This window comes from Agelaius tricolor, unplaced genomic scaffold (genome assembly GCF_023055355.1).
Source record: "Agelaius tricolor isolate 1412-34295 unplaced genomic scaffold, bAgeTri1.0.p SCAF_2, whole genome shotgun sequence".
Lineage (NCBI taxonomy): Eukaryota > Metazoa > Chordata > Aves > Passeriformes > Icteridae > Agelaius > Agelaius tricolor.
Genome location: NW_027269262.1, coordinates 95,225,110 through 95,238,463, shown reverse-complemented (window position 1 = coordinate 95,238,463; position 13,354 = coordinate 95,225,110). Strand labels below are relative to the sequence as shown.

At 51.9% G+C, this 13,354-nt stretch overlaps 2 protein-coding genes and 2 pseudogenes across 2 annotated transcripts; 2 read left to right on the top strand and 2 right to left on the bottom strand.

Moving 5' to 3' along the window:
• The first annotated feature begins 1,281 nt into the window (after positions 1-1,281).
• Positions 1,282-1,956, top strand: LOC139601138 (feather beta keratin-like; annotated as a pseudogene).
• Positions 1,957-5,433: 3,477 nt separating this feature from the next.
• LOC139601130 (feather beta keratin-like) lies at positions 5,434-6,084 on the bottom strand (annotated as a pseudogene).
• A 2,231-nt stretch (positions 6,085-8,315) lies between these two features.
• On the top strand, positions 8,316-9,012 carry LOC139601125 (feather beta keratin-like). The gene is made up of 2 exons (XM_071449897.1): positions 8,316-8,471; positions 8,663-9,012. Exons 1-2 carry the CDS (start codon positions 8,354-8,356, stop codon positions 9,010-9,012), a joined length of 468 nt encoding a protein of 155 aa, XP_071305998.1. The 5' UTR covers positions 8,316-8,353.
• A 2,676-nt stretch (positions 9,013-11,688) lies between these two features.
• On the bottom strand, positions 11,689-12,063 carry LOC139601117 (feather beta keratin-like). Its single transcript, XM_071449885.1, has one exon. The coding sequence runs from the start codon at positions 12,061-12,063 to the stop codon at positions 11,689-11,691; it is 375 nt and encodes a 124-aa protein (XP_071305986.1).
• Between the last annotated feature and the right edge of the window lie 1,291 nt (positions 12,064-13,354).

Below are 13,354 nucleotides of genomic sequence, written 5' to 3'. Positions count from 1 at the left end.
CACAAGTGGCTGCACCCTTTGTACTCAGCCCCAGCAAAGACCCCAAAGGCCCTGGATACCAAAACCTAAAAGGCAAGAGGGGCACTAAGACACCCACAGAGTACAGTCCACAGGAAGGGACAGGCCTAGTGTCAGGCTTAGCCAGGTGGGATCAAGGTGGGAAGGGAGGGAATGTGAGGGAAGGGGCAGCTGCTCCAGCACAGCCGCAAATGCCAGAGCAGCCTGAGAGGGCTGGCAGGGAATGGGGCTCCTCATCACAGCACACCCACAAACCACAGCACACCCGGGCCACAGGGTGACCTTGCCGATGACAACCGCACCTCCCCAAAGTTCTGGTTGCTTATTCAGCCCTCCCTGACACTCACCTTCAGAGCCAACCCTCCCAAATAACACCAACCCTCACACAGCAATAACTCACACTCAAAAGCTGCCCTCAAGGTCAGAAGGACAGGGCCTCAAGGGAAGGATGTGGAATTCCATAAAGGCACACCCACATCATGACAGAGAGGGAAAGGGGAGCACGCTGACCATTAGGTAGCAATTACTGGGTTTTGCTCACAGGAACACAATATTGTGATTTACAGGATATAAATCATTGTGAAACCTGATGGTCTGAATGCGGAATAAGGGAGTTGACACCACAAAACAGCCTGGGAACAAAGGGATCGGAGCTCGTTTGTTGTTTGTTATTGCATTTGTGAATGAGGTCAAGGAATACGCTTTACATGTAAGAGTGTGTTGGAATTAAAATTTGAGGAATCCAAGTGGATCATAAAAATGGAACAGGTTCAGCCTGAACAGCCTCTGGTTTACCAGATCTTGTGATCCCATTCAAGACACAAGGCCACGAGCTCTCTGTCATCCATCAGAAACGGCACTCAGGCACTGGGACCTTTCCAAGCTGTTCCACTGTGACATTCCCAGGACATCAGCAGCTTCCTCAGCATTCCTGTGTGCAGCACAATGCCTGATGGACATGCAGCAGCACAAAACAGAGTCCCAGTCTTCACAAGGCAACTGCAAACCACAACACCCAAGGGCCACAAAGTGACATCACTGACGACATTTCAGATCTGCAGGGCTCTTCTTGTTTATACATTCCTCCCTGACACACATCTGACAGTGAAATCCTGCCAAATTCCAACCCATGAAAATTGCCGCCAAGATCAGATGGACACAGACTCAAGAGCAGGACATGGAATTGCCGAACATCACAAAGGAAAAGCTCCCCACCTCATGACCTCATGCCTGGCAAGCCAGGCAAGAGCTGCTGACTCAAAAATGCCCCAAGGCCATGGGACAAGGCTGGCCCACCCCTCCAGGATCAGCATAAAAGCCAGCCCAGAGCCTCTCTCCCTCACACACTTCTCCTCAAGTCTTCTCCTCCTGCTCCTGCTGACAGCCAGGTGAGTCTCAAGCCCCTGACCCTCCTGCTCCTCCATCCCTGACCCCTCTCTTCCAGCATGCTCAGCCCCAGCCTCAACAGTGCTCACGTCTCCCCACAGCCCCACAACAGCCTCCACACTCCATCACCCTCCTGTATCGCTGCTCCTTGCACCCCCACACCCCTGCCCTGCCTCACCCCTCTCTCTTCCAGGCACCCTCCACACCACACCCATGGCCTGCTACAACCGCTGCAGTCCCTGCGGACCCACCCCGCTGGCCAACAGCTGCAACGAGCCCTGTGCCCTGCAATGCCAGGATTCCCGCGTCATCATCGACCCTTCCCCTGTGCTGGTCACCCTGCCAGGACCCATCATGACCTCCTTCCCCCAGAACACCGCCGTCGGATCCACCTCCTCCGCTGCTCTGGGCACTGAGCTCAGTGTGCAGGGACAGCCCATCTCTGGCGGATTTGGTGGCTTTGGTGGCTTTGGCCTTGGCTATGGCCGTGGATTTGGCTACGGCCTGGGAGGCCTGGGCTGCTATGGCAGAAGGGGTGGCTACATCTGCTAAGGGCCCTCAGCACCACCCCTGACACCATCCACCCACTCCCTGGAACTCATCTCAGGCATGGAGAATTCCACTCTGCACCGAGGCTCTCAAGTGGCCTCTGTATTTCCAGTTCCTTTCAGCTTAAGGCGTCATCTGCTCTCAGAGCACCAAGCAAGGCAGCAGCCAAGGGCCCAGCCCACGATGCCTGCAAACCTGGCCCATCTGCCTCCCCCTCTTCTCCCTCTCTGTGCTCTGCATCGCCCCTTTAGCTCCATCCAGTTCCCTCTGCTCCAATCCCCTTCTCCCAAGCCAGAGACCATTGAGCACCTCCATTGGGCTGCTCCCAGTGCAGGGCAGGAAGGCCTTGATGCTCTGGCCAAACCTCCAAGCAAAGCTACTCTGCTGATTGTCACCCTGGTCACAACCCAGACCAGCTCCCTTCTAGTGGCTGCTTCTGAGTTTTTACACTTCATCCTCAATAAAGTTTTCTTGCATCACAACCTCACATGGCTCTTTCTTTCTTCTCTCAGAACTCCTCCAGTCTCACTCAGTGCTAAGGCAACTTTGTGCAGGCAGTTGGTGTGTGTGAAAAAGTGCACCAAGGCCTGTCTTAGGAAATATTGCTCCAGTTCCACTACCCCCAGCACACTTTGGTCTTCCATTGCACCACCCAAACCCCTCTCTTGCTTGAGATCAGGCCTGGACACTCAATTTCAGGTCTTTGCCTGCCTCTGACACAAACCCCTCGTGGTCTCTGTGTTCACTTTTGGTTTCAGCACCTCATGATCTCTGAGGTTCATCTACAGGTCTGCTTCAGCAGGTCCTTTTCTTCCTTCTCATGCATACCCATACCTGGCAAGTCATGAACTGAGGATCCCTTGCCTTTCCCCACATCCACAGTGTCATGTCCTTCTCTTAGGTTTGTGTCCATCCCACCCTGGCAGCAGCTTTTAAGTGCGAGTTTTAGAAAACATATTCTGGTATTTATGGCTTCTGTCAGGGTGGGCTCAAGATGTGACCAAATCCTTGGAGAAGTGGGGTGTAAGTTGGTCACCTCGTGGTACTTCTGTGCTGTGGCTTGTGGATGTGTGGGGAGGAGTTGCCCCCACTCTCTGGCAGCCCTAGCAGGCTGATCTGCATTTTGCAGCTGTGCCAAGTAGGAGGTGTTGTACCTTCAGTCACATACCCTCCCTCAGTGCTTTTCTCCCAGCTAGCAATTGCTGACATTGAACCATCTTTTTCCTGTTGGTTGAGCTTTGTGTGTGTCTTGGTGCCCCTCTTGCTTTTACAGCTTTGATATCCAGGGTCTTTTGGGTCATTCCTTGGGCTAAGGACTGAGGTCACTGTCGGAATTCAGGACATCCCTCTGGCTGTCCTGGATGGCCAAAACCCCTGTCAGGAGGCTCAGAGATCCTGGCACAGAGCCCAAGACACCAGTGGGTTTGACTATGACCCATGGAAAAAGTTACCAACCTTATGTGAAGATCTGCAAGCCATGAAAGTCTAAGTAGAATAATTATTAGTTTGTCACGAGGTGAAAAATAGATGTTTTGGAGTTTTTAAAATAAGGGTTCGGGGGAAAGGTGGAGGAATCTGGGTGTGTCCAGCCTTTCTCCTTCTTGGCCTCCACCTTCTGCTGTGATGTTGGCACTTTTAGATTAGTTTAGAGTAGAAGCTCACTGACTAACATACATGATAAGTATTGGAAAGTTATGGTAAATATTGTACATGTAGTTTTTAGTATAAAAAAGATAACACTGCCCAGGTGGCGGCCAGTGCATCTGTCTTTCCTGCTAAGCAGACCTCGGCAGGCCAAGAGAAAGAATTTTATAGAAAAGAAACAATAAACAACATTGAGAACATGAACTGAAGAGTCCTGACAACTTCTTCTAACGCTGGGCTGGGAAAAGAGACTTTCTAATGCAACTCAGGGTCACTCTGACCAGCAAAAGCCCCGAGAGGTCACTTCTCTGGGCAATGTCTGGTTGTCAGAAAGAGGATTGGACATTGCCCTGGGTTGTTGGAGGAGAGCATTGCATAATCCTTGACAATACCCCAGGCACATCCAGGTTGTGTCAGTGCCCAGAGTGGTGGCCTGAGAAGGCTCTGAAGGGCTGGGTCCAGAGGCTTGTGGTCACCATCCCAAGTCCAGATGGCAGCAAATCCACAGTGCTCTAGCCCAGGGGTTGGATCTTTTTGGCCAACACTGGAAACCTGAGTGATCTTGGACATCTGCTGGAGCTCAGCAAGGGGGTCTGCCAAGGGCTGTTTGTTGGTAGGAGTCATCCCACATAGGAAGTAAAGTCTTGGAGTTACTTATAACAATGATTTTCTTCTCTTGTGGTTGTGGTTGAGAAGAATTGGACCAGGAGGTGTCCCTGGGTGGGAACAGGGACCCCAAGGTTCAAGGGAAGAAGTGGGAAGGTGTTGTGATGAGACGGGGGAGGTGACTCTTTCTGTCTCTTGAAAGCTGGTGACATCCCATGTGAGGAGTTATGAGCAGTCCTGGGCTCCCCAGTCTGAAAATGAAATACATTTAATTAATCTAAACCATTTCAGGGTCAGCAATATTCTAAAGGGGCTGGGGGAACTCTCCTAGAGGAGAGGCTGAGAGAGCTGAGACTCCCAGGGGACAAGGATGGACAGGGGTGTGTCATCAGTGTGTGCAAATCCCTGATGGAAGGGGAGGAAGGCAAGGGAGCCCGGCTGTTCTCAGCAGTGCACACGTGCAGGGCAAGACAGCAAGAGCACAAGTGAAAAGAGATGGAATTCCATGGGCAAAGAAGACAAGAATCTTTCATTATGAGGATGATCAGAGATTGGAAGAGGTGGTGGAATTGCGCTCTTGGGAGATCCAAATCTGACCTGTCCATGGTTCTGGAATGTTCTCTTGTTGGTCTTGCTTGAGCAGGGCAGTTGAAGCACTTGCACTCCAGAGCTCCTGCCCAAGAGGTTGATGTTGTTTCTCTCTTTAATGGAAAGTCTGACTGGGGAGTCCTGGTCAGGAAGAGTTTGTCAAGTGTGCACTGGCATGGAGAGACTTTTCCATTTTTGTGCCAAGGAGAGAACTGTTGTGCCCAAGACTTTGGTGTAGAAGCTTGCAGGGTGTGTGACATGTTCTGGAAGGTGTCCCTTCCTGTGCTTCCTATGCCTATTAGATATTCCTGTAGTTATTCCTAACTAATTTGTTATTAGTTGTTTTGAGCTATATGCAAGCAAAAGTGTTGTTGCCCTGTTCCACACACACCCAGTGGCTTGTTCAGCTCTAGAATGTAGTGGGTGAGGATGTGAGACAATTGTAATACAAAAAGATAAGGAGGCATCCAAGGTTTAAAGCAGGAAACTTTATTGATGTGAAAGAATGAAGAGGCAGAAGAAAGAAGTGGAAATAATCTGTTGTGAGGTGAGAGCACGGTGACCATCAGCCGAGGTGCTTTTCTTGCAGGAGCTGTTGGCAGAGGCCAGAGCTGGTGGTGTCAGGGGATGTGCTGAGGGCCCTTAGCAGATGTAGCCGCCCCTTCTGCCATAGCAGCCCAGGCCTCCCAGCCCATAGCCAAATCCACGGCCATAGCCAAGGCCAAAGCCACCGAAGCCACCAAATCCGCCAGAGATGGGCTGTCCCTGCACACTGAGCTCAGTGCCCACGGCAGCCGAGGAGGTGGATCCGACGGCGGTGTTCTGGGGGAAGGAGGTCATGATGGGTCCTGGCAGGGTGACCAGCACAGGGGAAGGGTCGATGATGACGCGGGAATCCTGGCATTGCAGGGCACAGGGCTCGTTGCAGCTGTTGGCCAGCGGGGTGGGTCCGCAGGGACGGCAGAGGCTGTTGCAGGCCATGGGTGTGGTGTGGAGGGTGCCTAGAAGAGAGAGGAGGGAGAGGCCGGGTGTGGGGGTGCAAGTGGCAGGAGGGTGATGGAGTGTGGAGGCTGTTGTGGGGCTGTGGGGAGGCGTGAGGGCTGCTGAGGCTGGGGCCAAGTGCTGAGAGAGAAGGACGAGGGTGGCAGGGGCGAGAGAGTCAGGGGATGGAGGCTCACCTGGTTGTCAGCAGGAGAAGGCTTGAGGAGAAGTGTGTGAGGGAGAGAGGCTCTGGGCCGGCTTTTATGCTGGTCCTGGAGGGCGGGACAGCCTTGTCCCATGGCCTTGGGGCATTTTGAGGCAGCATCTCTTGGCTGGCCCAGCCTGGTGAGTCATGAGGTGGGGAGTGTTTTCCTTTATGCAATTCTGCAATTCCATGTCCTGTTCTTGACTCTGTGTCCATCTGACCTTGGCGGCAGCTTTAGGGTGAGAATTGTTGTTTGGGTTGTTGGTTGATTTAATTGTTCCATGTGTGTCAGGGAGGGCTGAATAAACAACCAGAGCCCAGCAGAAATGCGGTGTCATCAGTGAGGTAATTTTGTGGTACTCATGTGCTGTGGTTTGTGGGTGCCTTGTGAAGACTGGGACTCTTCTGTGCCACTGGATGTCCAGCAGTCATTATGCTGCACCCAGGAATGCTGAGGGAGCTGCTGCGGAGCTCCTGGGGAGGTCACTCTGCAATAACTTGGCAGGATTCCGGTGCCTTTGAGCACTTCCTAATGAATGAAAGGGAGCTCCTGGCCTTGTTTCTTGAATGGAATCAAGGGAAAGGATCTGGCAAAGCAGAGGCTGTTCAGGCTGAACTTGTTCCATTTGGATTTCTGCAATCTACACAACAGCATGCACTGTCATTTAAAGCATATCCCTTGACCTCATTCATGAATCCAATAAACAAACAACAAGCCCATGTTTGCCCAGGCGGGTCTGTGATGTGAATTCTCTTATTCCGCATTCAAGCCGCAAGGTTTCATAATTTTAAACCTACAAGTCTTAATATTTTGTTCCTGTTAGTAACAGCTAATTGTTACTAATGGATGATCAGTGAGCTCCTCCTCCCTCCTATGTCATGGTGCTGGCATTCCTTAGTAGAATTCTGCGATTCCATTTTCTCGAGGTCTTGTCCATCTGACTTTGATGGCAATATTTAAATGCAAGTATTAGAGGTTAAATGCTGGTGTTGATGGCCTTGTCAGGGCAAGGTGAAGACGTGACCAAAGCCACCTCATCAGTGAGGTTGCCCCAGGGCTCTCATGTTCTGTGGTTTGGGGCTGCATTGTGAAGATGAGCCCCAAGCCATCACAGCTCTGTCAGGCTGGTCTGGGCTTTGCAGGAGTGCTGCCTGTGAGAGTTTGCTCCTTTCATCCCATTGTTTCCGTCCCCACCATGTTGCCATCTCTCCAGGTGTTTTTGTATACCAGACCTTCCCAGCTGTGGATGGGGAAGCAATCCTGCTGTTTAGGGAGGATCCCATGCTGCCCCAAGTCTTCTTTTTGTCCATCCATAGTGCTTGTCTCATCTGGGCTCAGCAAGGTCACACTGTGGGGTCACAGTGCTGGGCTCTACCTGACACATGGAAAAGGAAAATGGTGATGGATAAGGAGAACAAGACATGAGGAGAACAGTTCCTCAACCATTGATTAATCAACCCTTTGGCCAAGCAGCATTTGCAGAAAAACTCCAGCAGTTCCCAAGACAGGGTTAGTAAAAGAAATAAAAGCAAATTGAGGGCAGTGTCCATCCTTCCATCCACCACTGGCTGGACTCCACAGTGGAACGTGGATATGGACACGGTTGTCCAAGAGCAACTCAGGGAGACCGAGACAATGATGGAACTGGAGCACCCTTAAAATTAGGTGAAACAAGGGACCTGGAATTTCAGGCAGGAGACAAAATGCAAATGGGAGATGTTGTCAATACGCCACGGCATGACCTAATTAAATTCCCAGTTCTCCAAAGCTTTTGTTGAGTCCTCTGCATGTCCTGACACTTGCTATTGTGACCATGTTCACAGGGGTTCTTGGATGAGGGAAGAGACGACAATGTTGACTCCATTATCAGAAGGCTTGATTTATTATTTTATGATATATATTTATTACATCATCACTATACTAAAAAGAAAAAGAAGGACAGGTTTTCTCAGAAGCTAGCTAAGCTAAGAATAGAATAGCAAAGAATGGTAACAAAGGCAGCTCTCTCGAACTCTGTCCGAGACAGCTCTGTCCTTGATTGGCCATTAATTATAAACATCCAAGATGGGCCAATCACAGGTGGACCTGTTGCATTCCACAGCAGCAGATAACCATTGTTTACATTCTGTCTCTGAGGCCTCTTAGCTTCTCAGAAGGAAAAATCCTAAAGAAAGGATTTTTAGTGAAAAGATGTCTGCGACATGCTATCAACAACAAGATATTGGTTGCTAATTCTCTTAAGTAAGAGGCCATGGCAAGGTCAGATGGACACAGCCTCAAGGGAAAGAGCACAGAATTGCAGAGTTGCAGAAAAGAAAACGCTCCCCAACTCATGACTCACCAGGCTGGGCCAGCCAAGAGCTGCTGCCTCAAAAATGCCCCAAGGCCATGGGACAAGGCTGGCCCGCCCCTCCAGGACCAGCATAAAAGCAGGCCCAGAGCCTCTCTCCCTCACACACTTCTCCTCAAGCCTTCTCCTGTGCAGACAACCAGGTGAGTCTCCAACCCTGACGCTCCTGCTCCTGCACCCCTGGTCCCTCTCTTCCAGCACGCTCAGCCCCAGCCTCAGCAGCCCTCACGCCTCCCCCCAGCCCCACAACAGCCTCCACACTCCCTCACCATCCTGTATCGCTGCCCCTCACACCTTCATACCCCTGCCCTCCCTCACCCCCTCTCTCTTCCAGGCACCCTCCACACCACACCCATGGCCTGCAACAGCCTCTGCCGTCCCTGCGGACCCACCCCGCTGGCCAACAGCTGCAACGAGCCCTGTGCCCTGCAATGCCAGGATTCCCGCGTCATCATCGACCCTTCCCCTGTGCTGGTCACCCTGCCAGGACCCATCATGACCTCCTTCCCCCAGAGCACCGCCGTCGGATCCACCTCCTCGGCTGCCGTGGGCACTGAGCTCAGTGTGCAGGGACAGCCCATCTTTGGTGGCTTTGGTGGCTTTGGCCTTGGCTATGGCCGTGGATTTGGCTACGGCCTGGGAGGCCTGGGCTGCTATGGCAGGAGGGGCGGCTACATCTGCTAAGGGCTCTCAGCACCACCCCTGACTCCCTCCGCCAGCCCTGGATTATATCTCAGGCACTGAGGACTCCTCTCTGGGCTATGACCCCTCGTCTCAAAGGGGCTCAGCACTTCCAGCTCCTGCTCTCAGGTCACCAAGCATGGCAGCAGCTGAGTGGCCAGCCTGGGCTGCCTGTAAACATGACCCATCTGCCTCCTCCTCTTCTCTCCCTGCTCCCTGCTCTCTGCTCTCTGCTCTCCCCTTTGGTTCTGTCCAGTCCCCCCTTTAGGCAAACCCCTTCTCCCAAGCCAGAGACCACTGGGCCCCTCTGGTGGGCTGCTCCCACTGTGGGGCAGGAAGTCCTCAATGCTCTGGCCAAATGTGCTGCAAGCAAAGGACCTTGGCTGTTGGTTACCCTGATTGCACCTCAGCCCAAATCTCTTCCACTGACTGCTCCTGCTTTTTCGCTATTTTGTCTCAATAAAATTTTTCTTGCATCACAATTTCAGATGTCTGTTTTCTCTATGGATTCATAATAAACTGGATGTGAAACCTGTTTCCTTTGTGCTGCACCACAGGAGAGCAGGAATCTGGAGTCCAAGTGTCTTCTGGAGAAGTTTAGCTTGGCTATTAAGGAATCTTCCTTCATGGAGAGGGTTGTCATCGCTGTCACAGACCGCCCAGTGTAACTGTGGAGTCATCATCCCTGCAGGGATTTAATATCCCTGGAGATGTGTCACTTGGGGACACGGGTTCATGGTGGCTTTGGTAGTGCAGAGGGAATTATTAGGCTTTGTATTTAAAATTTAGCTCTTATGCAACAAAAATGTTTTTAAGGTGGAATCATTTAGTAGTGGATTTTGTAGCCCTGTTTAACGGTTGTACTCAATGTCAAGAGGCTTTTCCATCAGAGCTGACTCCACGTGTGTGGGTGGCAGCTGTGCAAGGGAGCAGAGGCCGAAGGGGAGAGGCAGCACAGGAGGGGTGAGCCAGGCCTTTGAGGTTCTTGAGTTGTGGCAAGTGCTGAGGGGTGAGGCCACTTCTCTTGGAGGATTTCCCTTGAGGAAATGGTGCTTGGCTGAGCTCTGTGTCTGCCCTGTGCCAGTGACTCAGCCTGGGCATGAGGAGAGAGCTGTGGCTGCTATTGGACACAACCCTTTTGCGAAATCTTTGAGGCTCCTTCCCCATCCATGCTCCCAGAGCAAATCCAGGTTGCCTGAGAGTGCAGTGAGTGGCCTGAGAGTGGCTGTGGGGCCAGAGGCTGGAGATCAGTGGCCCAAAAATCAAATTGAAGCAAGTCTCAAGATCAAGAGTTGCATCTATGAGGCTGACAGTTCAACATCCTCAAAAATGGCTTGGGCAGTGGGACTGCTGTCCCCTCAGCAAGCTGGCAGGTGGTGGAGTTGCTGAGGCACCACTTGGTTGTGCCACCAGTCAGAGGGAGCTGGAGACTGGGGGTTAAAGGCATCTCCTGGAGTTCAGGAGAGGAAAATGTCAAGTTCTGCATCTGGGCAGGAATAGCAATGGGCCCCAGGTCATGCTGGGGGCTGAGAGGCTGGGTAGGAGCTTTGCAGGGCAGGACCCTGTGGTGCTCGTGGAGAATAAAGGAACTACAAAATCTCAATTCTTTCCTTCCTGGAGAAGGCATCACTGGCATCCAAGATAGATTTCAGGCAATTCTTGCCCTGAAGTTGGGAGAGGTGGCCTTTCCTCTCTTTAGAGCACTGGTGGGGTCCTGTGTGGGGTGGCATGGGCAGTTCTGGACTGTCCAGGGAAAGAAGCAAAAGGTCTTAGTGAAAAAAAGACCAGATCAGGGCGACCAAGACACTGAAAGGGCAGGAGAATAATTCCTAGAGAGCAGAGGGAGCCGGGACTCCCAGGAGAAAAGGCAGATCCCTGATGGCAGGGAATGAAGTTGAGGAAACCTGGCTGTTTTCAACAGTGTGCACAGGAGAAAGAAAGGGTGGTAGGGAAGAAGAGAAAACAGATGGAATTCCCTGGCAAAAGAAGGCAAGAATTTATGAGTGTGAGAGTGTTCTCAGAGTGGAAAAACTGATGGAGTCTCTGCTGGCAGAACCAAAACTGAGCTGGCCATGGTCCTGGAAATGGTGTCCTTGCTGACTTTCCTTTCCTTGAGGAGAGGGAAATGAGGCACCTGTATTCCAGAGTTCACGCCCAAGTGGAGGATGTGGTTCCTCCTGTTTGCTGGGTGAGTTCAAGAGTCCTGATGGGGAAGAGAGTATTTCACGTGTGTGCTGGCACAGTGTGACTCCACCAGAGCCATGAGCAGGAGAGCATGGATGTGTCAAAACCTTTGGGGCAGTGGGTCCTAGGTTTGTGTCATGTTCTGGAAGTTGTGTCCTTGTCCCCTCCTTCTAGTGCCTGTCTTGGTTATTGCTGGTGGTGACATCTTACCTAGGAGAGGTGTTCTGCTTCTTTTCCATCCACACCAAAGATCTATCTGGCATTTTATGGGTGGGGATATGAAGCTATTGGAATTCAAAAAGATGAGGAGCCGTCTCAGACTTTGATGCAGGAAAACTTTATTGAGGGAAAAAAAAACAAAGAGAGGAGAAATAACAAGAAGGAATCCAGTGCGAGACAAAAGTAGGGCGACAACCAGCAGAGGTGATTTCCTTGCAGGAGCTGTTGTCAGAGCCCTAAACATATTGTTGATGTCAGGAGTGGTGCAGAGGGCCCTTAGCAGTTGTAGCCATAGCCCCTTCTGCCATAGCAGCCCAGGCCGTAGCCATAGCCCCGCCCGTAGCCAAATCCACAGCCATAGCCAAACCCACGGCCATAGCCAAGGCCAAAGCCAAAGCCACCAAAGCCACCAAATCCGCCAGAGATGGGCTGTCCCTGCACACTGAGCTCAGTGCCCACGGCAGCCGAGGAGGTGGATCCGACGGCGGTGCTCTGGGGGAAGGAGGTCATGATGGGTCCTGGCAGGGTGACCAGCACAGGGGAAGGGTTGATGATGACGCGGGAATCCTGGCATTGCAGAGCACAGGGCTCGTTGCAGCTGTTGGCCAGCGGGGTGGGTCCGCAGGGACTGCAGATGTTGTTGCAGGCCATGGGTGTGGTGTGGAGGGGGCCTGGAAGAGAAAAAGTGTGAGGCAGGGCAGGGGTATGGGGATGCACGAGGGGTGATGGAGTGTGGAGGCTGTTGTGGGGCTGTGGGGAGGTGTGAGGGCTGCTGAGGCTGGGGCTGAGTGTGCTGGAAGAGAGGGGCCAAGGGGGGGAGAAGCAGGAGGGTCAGGGAATTGAGGCTCACCTGGTTGTCCTCAGGAGCAGGAGGAGTCAGGAGAAGTGTGTGAGGGAGAGAGGCTCTGGGCCGGCTTTTATGCTGGTCCTGGAGGGGCGGGACAGCCTTGTCCCATGGCCTTGGGGAATTTTGAGACAGCATCTCTCGGCTGCCCCAGCCTGGTGAGTCGTGAGGTGGGGATTGTTTTCCTTCATGCCATTCTGTAATTCCATGTCCTGCTCTTGATGCTGTTTCCATTTGACCTTGGCAGCAGCTTTAATAAATTGGTATTTGGGCAGATTTGATTGTTCCATGCATGTCAGGGAGGTGTGAATGAACAACCCAAGCCCTGAAGATCTGCAATGTCTCCAGTGATGTCATTTTGTGGCACTCGTGTGCTGTGGTTTGCGGGTGCCTTGTGAAGACTGGGACTCTGTTCCATGACACTGCATGTCCATCAGTCATTGTGCTGCACCCAGGAATGCTGAGGGAGCTGCTGATGTCCTGGGGTGGCCACTCTGTAATAGCTTGGCAAGAACGCAATGCCTGCAAGCCTTTCATGATAGATGAAAGAGAACTCATGGCCTTTTGTCTTGAATGGGATCAAGAGAGAGGACGTTTAAAATGAGAGGCTGTTCAGGCTGAACATATTCCAATATTAGGATCCATTTGGATTTCTCCAATTCACATGACAATGTCCTCTGCCATTTAAACTGTTTTCCTTGACCTTGTCAAGAAATCCATTAAGGGAACAACAAACTGGGCTTGATCCCTTTTTTCCCAGGCTCTCTGTCACATCAATTAGCTTATTCCGCATTCAAGCCACAAGTTTCATCACTCATGACCTGTAATTGTTCACATTGTGTTCCTGTAAGCAAATAATTACTAATGGAGCATCAGTGAGCTCCTCTGTCCTTCCCTGCCAAGGTGGGTGTGCGTCTTTGTGGAATTGTGCAATTCCATATCCAGCTCCTGAGGCCCTGTCCATCTGTGGCAGTAACTTTTAATTGCGACTATGAAGAGGTCAAATTTTTCTGTTGGTGGTTCATGTCAGGGAGGGCTGAAGACGTGACCCAAGCTTTGGAGAGGTGGGGTGTCATCACTGTGGTCACCCCACGGCCC